This window comes from Taudactylus pleione, unplaced genomic scaffold, assembly GCF_031769625.1.
Source record: "Taudactylus pleione unplaced genomic scaffold, aTauple2 ptg000434l, whole genome shotgun sequence".
In the NCBI taxonomy this organism is placed as follows: domain Eukaryota; kingdom Metazoa; phylum Chordata; class Amphibia; order Anura; family Myobatrachidae; genus Taudactylus; species Taudactylus pleione.
In genome coordinates this window covers 7,601,436-7,621,739 of record NW_028284836.1, presented here as the reverse complement: position 1 = coordinate 7,621,739, position 20,304 = coordinate 7,601,436, and the positions used below count along the sequence as shown (strand labels likewise).

Here is a 20,304-nt window from a genome sequence, read left to right as displayed (position 1 = left end):
GGCGTCTTTTCATCAGTCTTTTTACTTTCAAATGCCTCTTATTCGCAAAGCGATGTGAATAAGTAGCACAAGCAGCTTCCGCTGATTACACTGATATGCGGGATGCCTATGTTCTGTGCTGACACTGTAACGTAGCATTTCACATGCATTGCAGCTCACGCATTATGTTTAACGCGATTTGTAGCGCACAGAGGTAAAGGCCCCCATACATCAGAGATTGATTGCAGCAACTGTGCAATTTGCAATCGATTGTGTATAAAAATCTTTCCCTTTTTCAATCGATTGCAGATTGCAGAATTCCCACAATCGATTGAAAAAGAGAAAGATTTTTATACACAATCGATTGCAAATTGCACGATTGTTGCAATCAATCTCTGATGTATGGAGGCCTTTAGATGTATGTGGACACATCTGCATTCACAAGAGGGTCAATGGAGTAGTTCAATCGTGTTTGGCACATCGATTTGCTCGCGCCAGTAGGTAACCCGCCTTATGCATGGGAGATCATGAAGCAGAGGATGTTACGCAAAGTAATTGCTGATTCAGAGTGAAGAACACAGGCCCTGATTCAGAGCCGCTCGTAAGCGGCAGCTCGTTCGCTCCGAGCGATGTTTGCCCAACTGCGCATGCGTACGGATCGTTATACGCATGCGCGAACCAGTCAGTGCGGCCGAAATTCATGTGCTCGCAAAATAGCGAATGCCTGCTAATTTGAGTGACAGGATGAGGCGTATGTGGGTGCTAACAGGGGAAGGTGCTTCAAAACAGGGAGTGGAGATCCGATCGCAGGCGTGCTTAAAGGTCAAAACGGGCGTTTTATGTGTTTGCATAATTAATACAGCAGCGTCACTGACCACGTCACTGGGTTATTTTATAGCCTGAACTGCTCGCAAGATTGTGGTAGCAAAAACCAACCACAAGAATAGCGAGCAGTTCATACCCTGGTCGATGTACTCGATTAATCTAATAAATAACGGACATGACGTAGGATGCGAGCGGCCAGGGGGGCATAGTTTCCCAAAAAACGACCGCAAGTTTTGTTCGCTCGTTCAGACCTAGAGGCGTGAACAGACCGCAAAGGGCGAACGGTTCATTTGAATAGCCACCCCTATTTTCTGGACGAGCGAGCGCTAATTGCGTCCGGCTCTGAATCAAGCCCAAAATTCAGTGTTAGAATAGGCTGTAGATAGAGGAGAACTTTTATTCATCATTGTGCTGCCTTATGGCTGAAATACGGAATGTACTAATGTGCAGATTATGGGTGTGCCTGACGCAGGGTCCCTCCCTCCGGCGCTGGCTCACTTACTGCCGCAGACCCTGGCGTAGCTGTGGCGGAGTATTGTTTTTAGGACTTAGGGCCTGATTCAGAGCTGAACTCTCTGACCAAAGCGCTCGCTCTGAATCAGGGCCCTCCTACCTTTTTTTGGAGCGTCCTCATGGACGCTCGCATAGCTGTGGGTTACCACCCACAGCTATAGCGAGCGTCCATGATGGTTGCGATGGTCTTGACCATCGCGACCATCGGGCTTGCGACGGAGACCCTGCGGTAGGGTCTCGCTGCCGCAAGCCCTGGAGTGATTTTGGCTCTATCAGAGCCAAAATCACTCCCACTGACATCACTAGTGATGTCAGTGGGGCCGGCTTCAGACGGTAGGCGTTCCCATGGGAATGCCTCCGTCTGGCAGGCACGCCCACCAAAGGGGGCGTGCTGTCAATCAACATCGACAGCACGCCCCCTTTGGTGCGAGACCCGGAGCGATGGTGAGCCCATCGCTCGCCGGGTCTCGCGCATGCGCACGATGGAGCTCCCTCCGTCGTGCGCATGCGCAGTGGGGAACATCGACCCGCTTGCGAGCATCCTGCCGCTCGCGAGCGGGTCTGAATGACCCCCTTAGAGCAGTTTCATTAAATCACTTGCTGTGGTTCTCACTAATGAACTGGTTGTGTGAAGACATAAGAACTTTAACAATGAATGAACCAAGAACACTGCTTCATTCAGCTGCTGCAAATATTTAACTTTAAATGTAAGCAATGATTATTCATTCATACATATTCCCATGGCATAATACATACAGTAGATAGTATTAAGTTAATAAAAGTAATGCATCTTGTATTGAGCGCTGCGTTAATAAGACCATAAGATATATAAATAAAGCCCAAGACCCCGCCTCAGATACCACCCACAGCCCCGTGCGCTTACCTGAAACTGCAGAGGCGCCAGTAAGTTCCCCGGCGCAGAGGCCTTGTACTTCGGGCGACTTGGCTTTAAATGAGAAGCAAAGTGTCACTAATTATTTCATCATTGATGTGAAAATCTGATTGTGCGTTTGTTAGTATGTATTATTGTTACAGGAAATATATAACGACCTGTTATTATGTATTCTTTACTAGCTCTGTCTTTATCTTATTAATAATAATAATAATAATAATAATAATAATAATAAAAAAATCTTCATTTAAATAGCACTTGTATAGGGAGATGGAAGCGGCGGTCTGAACGCAGCCTGGATTTGCTCTTGTTTGGGGTAAGTGGTCAGAAAGACATAATTACAATGACACAGGGATATTTCCCAAAGCACTATAGGGAGATAGCACTATAGGGAGATAGCACTATAGGAAGATAGCACTATAGGGAGATAGCACTATAAGGAGATAGCACTATAGGAAGATAGCACTATAGGAAGATAGCACTATAGGGAGATAGCACTATAGGAAGATAGCACTATAGGAAGATAGCACTATAGGGAGATAGCACTATAGGGAGATAGCACTATAGGAAGATAGCACTATAGGGAGATAGCACTATAGGGAGATAGCACTATAGGAAGATAGCACTATAGGGAGATAGCACTATAGGGAGATAGCACTATAAGGAGATAGCACTATAGGAAGACAGCACTATAGGGAGAAAGCACTATAGGAAGACAGCACTATAGGAAGATAGCACTATAGGGAGATAGCACTATAGGGAGATAGCACTATAGGGAGATAGCAATATAGGGAGATAGCACTATAGGGAGATAGCACTATAGGGAGATAGCAATATAGGGAGATAGCACTATAGGGAGATAGCACTATAGGGAGATAGCACTATAGGGAGAAAGCACTATAGGAAGATAGCACAATAGGTAGATAGCACTATAAGGAGATAGCACAATAGGTAGATAGCACTATAGGAAGACAGGACTATAGGTAGACAGCACTATAGGGAGATAGCACTATAAGGAGATAGCACTATAGGTAGATAGCAGCACTATAGGGAGATATCACTATAGGGAGAAAGCACTATAGGGAGATAGCACTATAAGAAGATAGCACTATAGGGAGATAGCACTATAGGTAGATAGCAGCACTATAGGGAGATATCACTATAGGGAGAAAGCACTATAGGTAGATAGCACTATAAGGAGATAGCACTATAGGGAGATAGCACTATAGGGAGAAAGCACTATAGGAAGACAGCACTATAGGGAGAAAGCACTATAGGAAGATAGCACTATAGGGAGATAGCACTATAGGGAGATAGCACTATAGGGAGATAGCACTATAGGGAGATAGCACTATAGGGAGAAAGCACTATAGGAAGACAGCACTATAGGAAGATAGCACTATAGGGAGATAGCACAATAGGTAGATAGCACTATAGGAAGACAGGACTATAGGTAGACAGCACCATAGGGAGATAGCACTATAAGGAGATAGCACTATAGGGAGATAGCACTATAGGTAGATAGCACTATAGGGAGATAGCACTATAGGAAGACAGCACTATAGGGAGATAGCACAATAGGTAGATAGCACTATAAGGAGATAGCAATATAGGGAGATAGCACTATAGGGAGAAAGCACTATAAGGAGATAGCACTATAGGAAGACAGCACTATAGGGAGATAGCACTATAGGGAGATAGCAATATAGGGAGATAGCACTATAGGGAGATAGCACTTTAGGGAGAAAGCACTATAGGAAGACAGCACTATAGGAAGATAGCACTATAGGGAGATAGCACAATAGGTAGATAGCACTATAAGGAGATAGCACTATAGGGAGATAGAACTATAGGTAGATAGCACTATAGGGAGATAGCACTATAGGAAGACAGCACTATAGGGAGATAGCACTATAAGGAGATAGCAATATAGGGAGATAGCACTATAGGGAGAAAGCACTATAAGGAGATAGCACTATAGGTAGATAGCACTATAGGGAGATAGCACTATAGGAAGACAGCACTATAGGGAGATAGCACAATAGGTAGATAGCACTATAGGGAGATAGCACTATAGGGAGACAGCACTATAGGAAGACAGCACTATAGGGAGATAGCACTATAGGGAGATAGCACTATAGGGAGATACCACTATAGGAAGACAGCACTATAGGGAGATAGCACTATAGGTAGATAGCACTATAAGGAGATAGCACTATAGGGAGATAGCACTATAGGTAGATAGCACTATAGGGAGATAGCACTATAGGAAGACAGCACTATAGGGAGATAGCACTATAGGGAGATAGCACTATAGGGAGATAGCACTATAGGGAGAAAGCACTATAGGTAGATAGCACTATAGGGAGATAACACTATAGGAAGATAGCACTATAGGGAGATAGCACTATAGGGAGAAAGCACTATAGGAAGACAGCACAATAGGGAGATAGCACTATAGGGAGATAGCACTATAAGGAGATAGCACTATAGGGAGATAGCACTATAGGGAGATAGCACTATAGGGAGAAAGCACTATAGGAAGATAGCACTATAAGGAGATAGCACTATAGGGAGATAGCACTATAGGGAGATAGCACTATAGGGAGAAAGCACTATAGGGAGATAGCACTATAGGGAGATAGCACTATAGGAAGATAGCAAAATAGGTAGATAGCACTATAAGGAGATAGCAAAATAGGTAGATAGCACTATAAGGAGATAGCACTATAGGGAGAAAGCACTATAGGGAGATAGCACTATAGGGAGAAAGCACTATAGGGAGAAAGCACTATAGGGAGATAGCACTATAGGTAGATAGCACTATAGGGAGATAGCACTATAGGTAGATAGCACTATAGGGAGAAAGCACTATAGGGAGATAGCACTATAGATAGACAGCACTATAGGGAGATAGCACTATAGGGAGATAGCACTATAGGGAGAAAGCACTATAGGAAGACAGCACTATAGGAAGATAGCACTATAGGAAGATAGCACTATAGGGAGATAGCACTATAAGGAGATAGCACTATAGGGAGATAGAACTATAGGTAGATAGCACTATAGGGAGATAGCACTATAGGAAGACAGCACTATAGGGAGATAGCACTATAAGGAGATAGCAATATAGGGAGATAGCACTATAGGGAGAAAGCACTATAAGGAGATAGCACTATAGGTAGATAGCACTATAGGGAGATAGCACTATAGGAAGACAGCACTATAGGGAGATAGCACAATAGGTAGATAGCACTATAGGGAGATAGCACTATAGGGAGACAGCACTATAGGAAGACAGCACTATAGGGAGATAGCACTATAGGGAGATAGCACTATAGGGAGATAGCACTATAGGGAGATACCACTATAGGAAGACAGCACTATAGGGAGATAGCACTATAGGTAGATAGCACTATAAGGAGATAGCACTATAGGGAGATAGCACTATAGGTAGATAGCACTATAGGTAGATAGCACTATAGGGAGATAGCACTATAGGAAGACAGCACTATAGGGAGATAGCACTATAGGGAGATAGCACTATAGGGAGATAGCACTATAGGGAGATAGCACTATAGGGAGAAAGCACTATAGGTAGATAGCACTATAGGGAGATAACACTATAGGAAGATAGCACTATAGGGAGATAGCACTATAGGGAGAAAGCACTATAGGAAGACAGCACAATAGGGAGATAGCACTATAGGGAGATAGCACTATAAGGAGATAGCACTATAGGGAGATAGCACTATAGGGAGATAGCACTATAGGGAGAAAGCACTATAGGGAGAAAGCACTATAGGGAGATAAGACTATAGGAAGACAGCACTATAGGAAGACAGCACTATAGGAAGATAGCACTATAGGAAGACAGGACTATAGATAGACAGGACTATAGATAGACAGCACTATAGGGAGATAGCACTATAGGGAGATAGCACTATAGGGAGATAGCACTATAGGGAGAAAGCACTATAGGGAGATAGCACTATAGGAAGATAGCACTATAGGGAGATAGCACTATAGGAAGAAAGCACTATAGGGAGATAGCACTATAGGGAGTTAGCACTATAGGGAGAAAGCACTATAGGTAGATAGCACTATAGGGAGATAGCACTATAGGGAGATAGCACTATAAGGAGATAGCACTATAGATAGATAGCACTATAGGGAGATGGCACTATAGGGAGATAGCACTATAGGGAGATAGCACTATAAGGAGATAGCACTATAGATAGATAGCACTATAGGGAGATGGCACTATAGGGAGATAGCACTATAAGGAGATAGCACTATAGGGAGATAGCACTATAAGGAGATAGCACTATAGGGAGATAGCACTATAGGGAGATGGCACTATAGGGAGAAAGCACTATAGGTAGATAGCACTATAGGGAGAAAGCACTATAGGTAGATAGCACTATAGGGAGATAGCAGCACTATAGGGAGATAGCACTATAGGGAGATAGCACTATAGGGAGAAAGCACTATAGGGAGATAGCACTATAGGGAGATAGCACTATAAGGAGATAGAACTATAGGTAGATAGCACTATAGGGAGATGGCACTATAGGGAGATGGCACTATAAGGAGATAGCACTATAGGTAGATAGCACTATAAGGAGATAGCACTATAGGTAGATAGCACTATAGGGAGATGGCACTATAGGGAGAAAGCACTATAGGGAGATAAGACTATAGGAAGACAGCACTATAGGAAGACAGCACTATAGGAAGATAGCACTATAGGAAGACAGGACTATAGATAGACAGCACTATAGGGAGATAGCACTATAGGGAGATAGCACTATAGGGAGATAGCACTATAGGGAGAAAGCACTATAGGGAGATAGCACTATAGGAAGATAGCACTATAGGGAGATAGCACTATAGGAAGAAAGCACTATAGGGAGATAGCACTATAGGGAGTTAGCACTATAGGGAGAAAGCACTATAGGTAGATAGCACTATAGGGAGATAGCACTATAGGGAGATAGCACTATAAGGAGATAGCACTATAGATAGATAGCACTATAGGGAGATGGCACTATAGGGAGATAGCACTATAGGGAGATAGCACTATAAGGAGATAGCACTATAGATAGATAGCACTATAGGGAGATGGCACTATAGGGAGATAGCACTATAAGGAGATAGCACTATAGGGAGATAGCACTATAAGGAGATAGCACTATAGGGAGATAGCACTATAGGGAGATGGCACTATAGGGAGAAAGCACTATAGGTAGATAGCACTATAGGGAGAAAGCACTATAGGTAGATAGCACTATAGGGAGATAGCAGCACTATAGGGAGATAGCACTATAGGGAGATAGCACTATAGGGAGAAAGCACTATAGGGAGATAGCACTATAGGGAGATAGCACTATAAGGAGATAGAACTATAGGTAGATAGCACTATAGGGAGATGGCACTATAGGGAGATGGCACTATAAGGAGATAGCACTATAGGTAGATAGCACTATAAGGAGATAGCACTATAGGTAGATAGCACTATAGGGAGATGGCACTATAGGGAGAAAGCACTAAAGGTAGATAGCACTATAGGGAGAAAGCACTATAGGAAGATAGCACTATAGGGAGATAGCACTATAGGGAGAAAGCACTATAGGTAGATAGCACTATAGGGAGAAAGCACTATAGGTAGATAGCACTATAGGGAGATAGCACTATAAGGAGATAGCACTATAAGGAGATAGCAGCACTATAAGGAGATAGCAGCACTATAGGGAGATAGCACTATAGGTAGATAGCACTATAGGGAGATAGCACTATAAGGAGATAGCACTATAAGGAGATAGCACTATAGGGAGATAGCACTATAAGGAGATAGCACTATAGGTAGATAGCACTATAGGGAGATAGCACTATAGGTAGATAGCATTATAGGGAGATAGCACTATAGGGAGAAAGCACTATAGGGAGATAGCACTATAGGAAGATAGCACTATAGGAAGATAGCACTATAGGTAGATAGCACTATAAGGAGATAGCACTATAGGGAGATAACACTATAGGGAGAAAGCACTATAGGGAGATAGCACTATAGGGAGAAAGCACTATAGGGAGATAGCACTATAGGGAGATAGCACTATAGGTAGATAGCACTATAGGGAGATAGCACTATAGGGAGATAGCACTATAGGGAGATAGCACTATAGGAAGATAGCACTATAGGGAGATAGCACTATAGGGAGAAAGCACTATAGGGAGATAGCACTATAGGAAGACAGCACTATAGGAAGACAGCACTATAGGAAGATAGCACTATAGGAAGACAGGACTATAGGTAGACAGCACTATAGGGAGATAGCACTATAGGGAGATAGCACTATAGGTAGATAGCACTATAGGGAGATAGCACTATAGGGAGAAAGCACTATAGGGAGATAGCACTATAGGGAGATAGCACTATAGGGAGATAGCACTATAGGGAGAAAGCACTATAGGGAGATAGCACTATAGGGAGAAAGCACTATAAGGAGATAGCACTCTAGGGAGATAGCACTCTAGGGAGAAAGCACTATAGGTAGATAGCACTATAGGGAGATAGCACTATAGGGAGATATCACTATAAGGAGATAGCACTATAGATAGATAGCACTATAGGGAGATAGCACTATAGGAAGAAAGCACTATAGGGAGGTAGCACTATAGGGAGATAGCACTATAGGCAGTAAGCACTATAGGGAGATAGCACTATAGGTAGATAGCACTATAGGGAGATAGCACTATAGGAAGATAGCACTATAGGGAGATAGCACTATAGGGACATAGCACTATAGGAAGATAGCACTATAAGGAGATAGCACTATAGGTAGATAGCACTATAGGGAGATAGCATTATAGGGAGGTAGCACTATAGGGAGATAGCACTATAGGGAGAAAGCACTATAGGGAGAAAGCACTATAGGGAGGTAGCACTATAGGGAGAAAGCACTATAGGGAGAAAGCACTATAGGGAGAAAGCACTATAGGGAGATAGCACTATAGGGAGAAAGCACTATAGGTAGATAGCACTATAGGGAGAAAGCACTATAGGGAGATAGCACTATAGGTAGATAGCACTATAGGGAGAAAGCACTATAGGGAGATAGCACTATAAGGAGATAGCACTATAAGGAGATAGCAGCACTATAAGGAGATAGCACTATAGGTAGATAGCACTATAGGTAGATAGCACTATAGGGAGATAGCACTATAGGGAGATAGCACTATAGGGAGATAGCACTATAAGGAGATAGCAGTATAGGTAGATAGCACTATAGGGTACATCGCATCCCCAGATCAAGTGAACATGCAGTAAGATCTGGAGGAGCGATGTACGATGCCACGGGAGCGCGCACTGGCCGATATCATGCCCACACGCGGTACAATATATCAGCGATATCGTAGCAATCCGTCGGATTGGCTGCTATATCGCACCGTGTATGGGGGCCTTCACAGATATCATTTGTCCACATGTATGTGGTTATTTACATGTGTTTATATAAGGCTATAAGAGGCACATGTTTGTACAGTAATGATATAATACATGTTATATAACGTGTGTATATAAGGATATAAGAGGCATGTTTGTACAGTAATGATATAATACATGTATGAGGTTATATAACGTGTGTATCTAAGGCTATAAGAGGCATGTTTGTACAGTAATGATATAATACATGTATGAGGTTATATAGATGTGTGTATATAAGGATATAAGAGTCACTTGTTTGTACAGTAATGATATATTACATGTATGAGGTTATATACACATGTTTGTACAGTAATGATATATTACATGTATGAGGTTAGATACATGTGTGTATGTAAGGGATATATGAGGCACATGCCTGTACAGTAATGACAGAATACATGTATGAGGTTATATACACATGTGTATGTAAGGATATAAAAAGCATGTATGTACAGGAATGATATAATACATGTATGTGGTTCTATACACGTGTGAATGTCTGTACTGGAAATCAATAGTACATGTATGACATTGACGTGTGAATGCAAGTCTGCTTTGTATTGTGTAGTGCTAGGACTCCCAGCAGTGACAGGACAGTGACTGATTGCCTGGGAAAGTCTGTAATTATAATCCGATAATAACTCTCTCATTTCTCGCACAGTAATAATGACTGTGACGCTGTTTATTCAGGAGAAACCTCAATATTTAATAACCATCGGACATGAGCAGAATACAGCGCCTGACGTTCCCAGTGTCAGCCCTGTGCTGTGTTCTATGCGTGTACTGGTGAGCAGGGGCTCATGTTTTTCAGGATATTCACTGAGGTAATAGACATGATGAAGTCTATATATAAGGTATTTAGGGGGTCTCAGCTCATTAAGGGGCTGTTAGTGGCAGGATCCGCTCCCTTGTGATATAGGTTGTCAGGCTCCTTAGTCACTGACCTCCCTTCAGAAAAACCTCCTCCCACATGATAACCAGAAATAAATATGTGACACACAGCGGCTCTGATAGAGATTGTGGGGGGTGACAGAAGCTGGCCGATCCCTGTCGTGCGACGCCAGCACCTACCTAGTGTATATGACGCCAGTAGCAAAAACATTAACGTTAAGATTTTATTGATTTCTCAAATTGAAATATTATATAATGTAATAGCAGGGACAACCAAATTGAAGGACATATTATTTAGCTGTAATAAAGTACACTGTCCTGTTCACACACCTATAAATGTGCAGGCCTCTATTAATATCTGCACATCCACTACGTATTGTAGAGTAACGCAACCCATTCACCTCCACCAGCACAAGGAGCCAGTAATATTAGCGGATCCGTGGTCCCCAGCTTCGGAAGGTCACCGACTGTACTACAGGAAGCTAAAGGTCAGGTGCGTGCAGAATAAATGACACGTCTTAGTGGGATTTACCTTGGGAGGGGGCTCTTGCGGCTCAATAATTTTCGGGGGGCGTTGGCGATTATTCTTCTCTTTATCCTTCACTATCTCTTTCTCCGTCTGGTAGATGTCGCTGTGGATGAAATGGGAACATGACGTAAGAGAAGGAGAAATCCATATTTAGGTGCACACGAGTGATCGAGGTATGTAATTCACTCTGTAACTTTGGGGTCTATGTACTAAGCCTTGGAGAGAGATAAAATGAACAAAGATAAAGTACCAACCAATCAGATCCTAACTGTCACTTTAGCGACTGTGTTTGAAAAATGACAGTTGGGAACTGTTTGGTTGGTACTTTATCTCCCATCCAAGGCTTAGTACATAGACCCCTTTGTGAGTAAACGTCTTCCCAGAGACAACCAATTGACAACAGATTAAGGGGACTATTCATGTGCATTAGTGGTTCAGGTGTGATCTGTTTCTCTATATACCGCATCAGTTCGATGCGATATATCGATGTTTTATGCTGTAACTCATGCATAGTCATACTTACCTTTTGGGCGATGCGAAACGATAAAGAGGAGTCCGGCGATCCTGTCTTCTCCCGCGATCCTCTGATCTTCCGTGGTGTCGGAATGGGGGCGGTACTTGCGCATGTGTCGGTGTCTGCTAGCAGGTCCTTTCTCCCCATCGCCGACGTATGACATCTGGTCCTGTGTGCGCATGCACCGGCGTCTGAGACTAGCGTGTCACCTCAGATTTGCTGCAAAGGATGCTGGTCAAGAATGGAAGTTCCGGGCAGGGAAGTATTCAGCTTCTCTGCTCTTTTCATTTCGCAGTGTAGATTACGCCATGCTGCGATGGCGAATCTGCGCGCAGCAGCAGAACGGTAAGCTGAGCATTCCGTTGCTCTATGAATCACTCTCCCCATACTACTGTGTGGGGAAGACATCCAGCCATGGTGCGGGGACGCTGCTGGAGAAATCACCAACGTCTCCGCGGTAACCCCGACTGAAAGGGGCGAAGCCGCAAAAATCCCTATTTCAGTTAAACAGGGCTTTTCTCTACTTCATGAATAGGGGATGCGGTCAATATCCCAACCGCTGGGTTTCCAGCAGTCAGAATGCGGGCGCCAGAATCCCGACACCTGTCAGAATCCCGACGACGGAATCCTAACCACCGGAATCCCGAAGGTAAGTAGCGGGGGGAGGGTTAGCGTTAAGCACTAGCGGAAGGGTTAAGTTTAGGGTGCGGGGAAGGTTAGGTTTAGAGACTAAGTGGGGGAGGTTAGGTTCAGGCACCGGGGAGGGAGGGTTAGGGTAGGGAGAGGGGGAGGTTTAGGATACCTACCAAAATGTGTTAATATCCTAACCCTGTTGGGATGCCGCCGTCGGGATTCTGACCGCAGGGATCTCAAGCGCCTGTAAATATCACTCCTAGATTTCTCTTGTCCTAACACGAGAGCCTCTAAATTTTAAAAGATTATGGGGGGGGGGATGTAAACAAATCTTCTAAAGAGGGCACATGGGGAAGTGTGATACACCTCCCTTTATAGATGTGAGACGACGAGTCTGATTATGTTTCAGTTGCTAAGAACCGGTCACATGACCGATGCACCGAGTAGGCGGCCATTTTGTGCCTGAACCAGCATTTTCAAGAAAGCAGCCTATTATTATAAGGCAGCGGAATCACTGAAGCACGATGTGAATTGATAAGACTGATTGTAAGCAGTTATACAATGTTTGGCACCCGAGTCGTTCATGGACTAATCACATAATGAAGTTGTATATATGGAAACAGAGAGGCAAGCTCTGCTTTCTGCGCAGACTGTACGGCTATCAGTCACCCTACCACTGAACCATTAATCACGTCCGGTGCTCGGCGTCCAGATCCAACGAGAGCCGGCATAATGCAATGCAGCACGGTCTTCACTCATGTACTATAAATTGTAACATATGCCAGGGGAAATGGAATTCTTTGTACTTTTAAAGATGTATTAGATTATTAACTCCAATACTTTGGTCGGCCATAGATTTTACCAGGGCTTTAATCAGCTCTGTGACCGGCGCTTTCAGAATTTATGATCTAATGTCCACGCAGAACTGAATGTAAATCTGGGCCGAGACTTAAACAGCATTTGTTGTCAGGATCCTGATAAATAAGTTTAGTTGTGAGTAATTCACTTTATACAATCGGGAGCAGAGGATGTAACAGGCCCCATCCTGTCCCCTGGCATACACAGGTCTGTCATTGTGCACTGTCTGGGGGCTGCACAAATAGGGGTCCCTGAAGGCATTTATATGGCCTTAGTCTCCCTGACAGCACTGCAGCCTGTAATATGTGAGGCTCAATGCACCAGTGAATATTAGGGTGTTGTCCGACGTGCGCTCTGAATGGGAGTGTTTTTTTCAGGCTGCAATAGAGCTTTTGGGGTCTATGTACTAAGCCTTGAAGAGAGATAAAGTACCAACCAATCAGCTCCTAACTGTCACTTTACGGACTGTGTGAAAAAATTATAGGAGCTGATTGGTTGGTACTTTATTGCTCTGCAAGGCTTAGTATATAGACACATTTGTTTGCAATGTGCCATCGCTCTATTGGTGACCAGCTCATGTAATGTTTTCTGACCTTAGTTATTCTCATGTAACAGCGGAAGAGCATATATCTCTGCTATCAGATCCTGATCAGGAACCCTATTAGGGCCCTACAGTAGGTAATATATTGGTTTTGGTCCCTTTTTCCTTTTGTCAAAACAAATCTAACAGTTCCACTTGCTGCGTATTTAGAGTAAAGAATCAGGGAATTCTGCCTATATACAGTCTGGCGCTGTGAGGGCCCTATGGCGCACTACCGTCCTGCGGTTACTTTACCTCAGGCTGCAGACAATCTCTGTAAATTTGGGCCTCTCCGAGGGGTCATAGGTCCAGCACCTCGTCATCAGCGTGTAGAGAGTCGGGGGACAGGTCTCCGGCTTTGGAAGGCGATCCCCTTTCTCAATGACACTGATCACGTCTTTGTTCTCCAGCCAGAAGAAAGGCTGTTTGCCAAATGAGAGTATTTCCCACATACAGACCCCTGAAAAACACATTTTATTTTTTTAAACTACCAAGTTCTTGCCAGGATAAATCTGCCCATTGTTCATATCCCTCACCTGTGCTCACCGTACATACTGGGAAGGTGGGAAATGCCTTATGCCAATCTCGTTCCCTGGGCTGCCAAGATATTTTGCGGGCACCGGTACTAGTGAGGGAACGTGGCAAAACCCCACTTGGAAAACGATTTACTGCTAACATTGCGTGCACCTCCAGAGTTACCGGCTAAGTAGGTCCGGGCCTCCACCGGAACCTTGAGACAAGCCTGGGCCCTGTCGTACAGTACCCCTCCCTCTCTTGGAACCCCTGACGGTCACAAAGTCCTATCGCCTGCAAACCCGGGTGTTTGGCTGGAGAAGGGGTTCTGTCTTATACATCAAACGGGTAAAGCCGGTGATAGCATTGCTTTTGGTAGTAACTGTTGCCGACAATTAGACTTTGTATGAGGAAACAATCGCTGGTGAAAGCCGGTGAATCTATGTAAAATAAAGCTGCAATATTTCAGGATGGCGATAACGGAAGAAAATCATTGGGGGCTGTAGGGGTCAATCATTTAATTGTCATTCCTTAGAGGAAAACATTTTGTTTTCTATATTTTTATTGCGAGTTTTGTTGATAAAGGAAATGGGTTGGTGATGGCAATGTACGAACTTACAGCAAGAGTGACATCATCAGGTACAGAGGATGCGGTAACTGAAGACCAAGCAGCGCCAAAATCATTTACCCTAATCCGCTTCAGACCCATTCCCAATCTTTGCACTCTCTCTCCCACATCCCTTATTACTCTTTATATAATTCTCCCCAAGTGCCATCACTATTTATACGCCAAGAAAGGTGCAGACATCAGCCGTGCAACCAACAGACGGGTCAGCGGGCACAGAAATCTCTCACCAAACATCCAGACATCGCTGGCCGAGGTAAAGCGCCGGAAGTTGATTGATTCTGGTGCCATCCACTTGATTGGGAGCCGAGTTACTGAGGCTGCAGAGAGAGAGAGGAAGAGGGGGGGGGAAGAGAGACACAGGGTAAGAGGAGGGAAGATAGATAGAGAGAGAGAGAGAGAGAGGGGGGGGGGAGTGGGAGAGAGAAAGGGGTTGGAGTGGGAGAGAGAGAGGGGGAGAGGAATAGAGGGAGAGGAGAGAACATAGAGAGAGGGGGGGAGTGGGAGAGAGAGAAAGTGGAAGAAAGGGAGAGAGAATGAAAGATAGAGAGAGGGGGAAAGAGAGAGAGAGGAATAAGAGAAAGACAGACCACTGGTTAAACAACACTTGTGTTTCTAAAACAAGACATTAACCCAAACATCTCACTTTACTGCCACATAAATGTCCATCATTACAGACACTAATGTATTTTCTCTCATTTCTCAGAAACATACATATTAAAGTAACAAAAACAGATATCTGCCCCCAATCCAGCACTAAAAGCACAAGCGATGCAAATCAAATTATTAGACCAGCAAATACATTCAGGTTTATTGTAGTGGACTACAGGAAAAGTTTAGGGCTGACACAGTGAGGGGGCTATGCAGTATAGAGCAACGGGAGGGGGGGGGGGGGGGAGAGCAAGAGAGATCAGAAGACAGAAAAGGAGTGGGGAGGACCCCGGGTCCCATTACTAGTATATATATATTTATATGTATTTATCTCACCCTGTATTTTTCTCTAAATGTACAGTCTAAGAATAGAGCAGGGCGATAATGCTGCTGTGCTGTGAGGCCGGGGGAAGACGCAACACTTCAGGCCAAATCCACTGCAAGGCTAAACCTCTAACATTTATTCCCCATTCTGTATACGGCGAATATTTCGCTGAACAAGCCGTGTTTTATTGGGCCAATATATTTACATTGATTTTTAAAGAATAATTTTCTCGATTAATGCAATCAATTAAAATAGTTGGCTTTAACGATAATTAAAGATGACAGCGCAATTTCATCCGTGCGCAAATGTCATGGGTGTGCACAACTGAGCTTATTGAGCCGGCAAATATGCTTGTCAATTAAATACAGTAGATAGTAAATCTTTAGATGTAATTTTTCTAAAGTGTAACGTAGGCGCTTTCACCACCAGCCCAATATAATCATTGAGCTGCATAACTGAATGAGAGTACCAACCTTTGTAGTATTCCTCTTCTTCTAAGTACCTTGAGAGGCCGAAGTCACCCAATTTTACGCACTCGTGAGAGGCCACCAGGATATTCCTGACGGCGATGTCCCTGTGACAGAAGACCCAGGATTACTGAATGAACCTTACACTGGCAACACTCAATACACAGAGCCCCCTGCACAAAGGCATATACAGCACATTGATAGTACAGAGCAACACTGCATGCAGGGGGCACCTGCACGGGAAATGTAACTTGTACAACCTCTATATAAAACAACAGTATTCCTCTGCCTAATACTTAGTGCTAGCAAAACCCAGGCAAACAATGGGCCTGATTCAGACCCGGTCACGAGCGCTGCGCGCTCGCAACCGGGTCGATGGTGGTGCACAGCAGATGCGAAAGACGGAGCCGGCTCCGTCGTGCGCATGCGCGAGACCCGGCTAGCGACGGGCAATCCGTCGCTCCGGGTCTCGCACCAAAGGGGGCGAGCTGTCGATTTTGAGTGCCTGTTCGCCTCCTATGGTGGGCGGGTGAGGGGGGGTGGCTGCCCAAATTGAGGCGTTCCCATGAGAACGCCTGCCATTTGCGGGCGAGACTCAGGAGCACACAGATATACAGGTGTCACATATCACATTACTCAGCGCAGTCTCCCATATACAGACTCAGGAGCACACAGATATACTGGTGTCACATATCACATTACTCAGCGCAGTCTCCCATATACAGACTCAGGAGCACACAGATATACAGGTGTCACATATCACATTACTCAGCGCAGTCTCCCATATACAGACTCAGGAGCACACAGATATACAGGTGTCACATATCACATTACTCAGCGCAGTCTCCCATATACAGACTCAGGAGCACACAGATATACAGGTGTCACATATCACATTACTCAGCGCAGTCTCCCATATACAGACTCAGGAGCACACAGATATACAGGTGTCACATATCACATTACTCAGCGCAGTCTCCCATATACAGACTCAGGAGCACAGAGATATACAGGTGTCACATATCACATTACTCAGCACAGTCTCCCATATACAGACTCAGGAGCACACAGATATACAGGTGTCACATATCACATTACTCAGCGCAGTCTCCCATATACAGAATCAGGAGCACACAGGTATACAGGTGTCACATATCACATTAGTCTGCGCAGTCTCCCATATACAGACTCAGGAGCACACAGATATATAGGTGTCACATATCACATTACTCAGCGCAGTCTCCCATATACAGACTCAGGAGCACACAGATATACAGGTGTCACATATCACATTACTCAGCACAGTCTCCCATATACAGACTCAGGAGCACACAGGTATACAGGTGTCACATATCACATTACTCAGCAAAGTCTCCTATATACAGACTCAGGAGCACACAGATATACAGGTGTCACATATCACATTACTCAGCGCAGTCTCCCATATACAGACTCAGGAGCACACAGATATACAGGTGTCACCTATCACATTACTCAGCACAGTCTCCCATATACAGACTCAGGAGCACACAGATATATAGGTGTCACATATCACATTACTCAGCGCAGTCTCCCATATACAGACTCAGGAGCACACAGATATACAGGTGTCACACTCAGCGCAGTCTCCCATATACAGACTCAGGAGCACACAGGTATACAGGTGTCACATATCACATTACTCAGCGCAGTCTCCCATATACAGACTCAGGAGCACACAGATATACAGGTGTCACATATCACATTACTCAGCGCAGTCTCCCATATACAGACTCAGGAGCACACAGATATACAGGTGTCACATATCACATTACTCAGCGCAGTCTCCCATATACAGACTCAGGAGCACACAGATATACAGGTGTCACATATCACATTACTCAGCGCAGTCTCCCATATACAGAATCAGGAGCACACAGGTATACAGGTGTCACATATCACATTAGTCTGCGCAGTCTCCCATATACAGACTCAGGAGCACACAGATATACAGGTGTCACATATCACATTACTCAGCGCAGTCTCCCATATACAGACTCAGGAGCACACAGATATACAGGTGTCACATATCACATTACTCAGCGCAGTCTCCCATATACAGACTCAGGAGCACACAGATATACAGGTGTCACATATCACATTACTCAGCACAGTCTCCCATATACAGACTCAGGAGCACACAGATATACAGGTGTCACATATCACATTACTCAGCGCAGTCTCCCATATACAGACTCAGAAGCACACAGATATACAGGTGTCACATATATCATTACTACAGACTCAGGAGCACACAGATATACAGGTGTCACATATCGCATTACTCAGCGCAGTCTCCCATATACAGACTCAGGAGCACACAGATATACAGGTGTCACATATCACATTACTCAGCGCAGTCTCCCATATAAAGACTCAGGAGCACACAGATATACAGGTGTCACATATCACATTACTCAGCACAGTCTCCCATATACAGACTCAGGAGCACACAGGTATACAGGTGTCACATATCACATTACTCAGCAAAGTCTCCTATATACAGACTCAGGAGCACACAGATATACAGGTGTCACATATCACATTAGCCTGGGGCGCCCTAGACACATCGCTTTGTGACTTAGATGCAGATTTGGCAAAAAAAGACGCCTGAAGCCAGCAGAGTAGCGCACACTCACAACAGGCATGTCGCACTGCGTGGCGTATTGAGAATAGATGTATGAGGACACATCTGTATTAAACATTCTAAAGGGTGGAGCACTTGTCCATAGCAACCAATCAGCTACTAGCTAACATATGGGGGGGAATCCTCTCCGTCCCCCTGTCGGTGGCTCATGCGATTACAGCACCTTAATAGAACGCTTTCCTTACCTGTGGACGCAGCTTATACCCTCCAGGTAGGCGAGAGCCTTACAGATCTGTAGTGAGTAGAGAATCATAGTGAGGACCTGCAGGGAGCTCTTGTGCTTTTCCAGGTAATGTCCGAGCTGCAGAGAAAACATATACATCGTGTTACTACGTGTATGAAGCCGGATCCGCCATATAAGTGCCTGTAATGGAACCATGTCAATTATAGCCACGGCTTTAGCAACACTGACACTGGGGCAATGCTGGTGTATTGTGTGCACATGACTATGGGTTGTATTTACTAAGCCTTAGAGGGAGATAAAGTTCCAACCAATCAGCTCCTAACTGTCATTTTTCAAACACAGCCTGTGAAATGACAATCTGGGAGCTGATTGGTTGGTACTTTGTATTTTTACAATTTTATCTCTCTTCAAGCCTTCATGAATACCCCCCCTAATGCGTATATTCATCACACCCGCTGCTCTCAGTTGGGTTGGATACCCGTCACCGCCATTTGTTGCCCGTAATTGCAGTAACACGCTCAGAGAACGTTGCCCTGTTACAGCCCAGTTACGCACCTTCAAGTGGGGACGCTACTAAAGATCTAGCATTATAAACGCACAATATGTGACTGTTACGCCTCGCCATTTGCCATTAGGAGTATTTTGTATACAAGGAGACAGAGGATGCAGCTTACAATATAAAGGGGATGAGCTTAGCGCATAAAATGTATAAGTGATTATATGTTACTGTGGGCCAGTGGCAGCTGATCACAGTATGGCGACTAACGCCCTATGGACGAGTAACCCACAGATTCTATCTTATAAGGATATTAGAAATCAACTGGGAAATCTATCATCTGTGCAGATAAAGCCCGGCTACTGATGTGCACTTGCACCTGGGTCACTGCTAATACCCTTCGTTACAAATCAGCGTGGCGTTCTGCGACATGTACGGTAACTCCTCAATAAGGTCACCAGACATGATGGGGTTAAACTTCATGACTATCCTCAACGCCCCACAGAGCGATCAGTCTTCATTATATACTATATTCCCCAGGCTAAGTCATCATTACCTCCCCAAACGGGTACAGCTCCATCACAATCCAGATAGGGTCGTCCTCAATAATACCAATGAGCTTCACAATGTGCGGGTGGTCCAGGTTCCTCATCAGAT

At 44.5% G+C, this 20,304-nt stretch overlaps 1 protein-coding gene across 5 annotated transcripts in view; it reads right to left on the bottom strand.

Annotated features, from left to right (window-relative positions):
- Window positions 1–20,304, bottom strand: part of PTK2B (protein tyrosine kinase 2 beta) — a 277,303-nt gene that overhangs the window by 34,294 nt on the left and 222,705 nt on the right. For all 5 annotated transcript variants that reach the window (XM_088447585.1, XM_088447587.1, XM_088447588.1 and 2 more), the window contains exons 17-23: window positions 20,204–20,304; window positions 19,153–19,268; window positions 16,288–16,388; window positions 15,069–15,158; window positions 13,956–14,160; window positions 11,119–11,218; window positions 2,201–2,263 (exon numbers count right to left, since the gene is read on the bottom strand). In XM_088447585.1, the coding sequence (XP_088303711.1) occupies window positions 2,201–2,263; window positions 11,119–11,218; window positions 13,956–14,160; window positions 15,069–15,158; window positions 16,288–16,388; window positions 19,153–19,268; window positions 20,204–20,304 (776 nt within the window). The remainder of the gene's footprint in view (window positions 1–2,200; window positions 2,264–11,118; window positions 11,219–13,955; window positions 14,161–15,068; window positions 15,159–16,287; window positions 16,389–19,152; window positions 19,269–20,203) is intronic.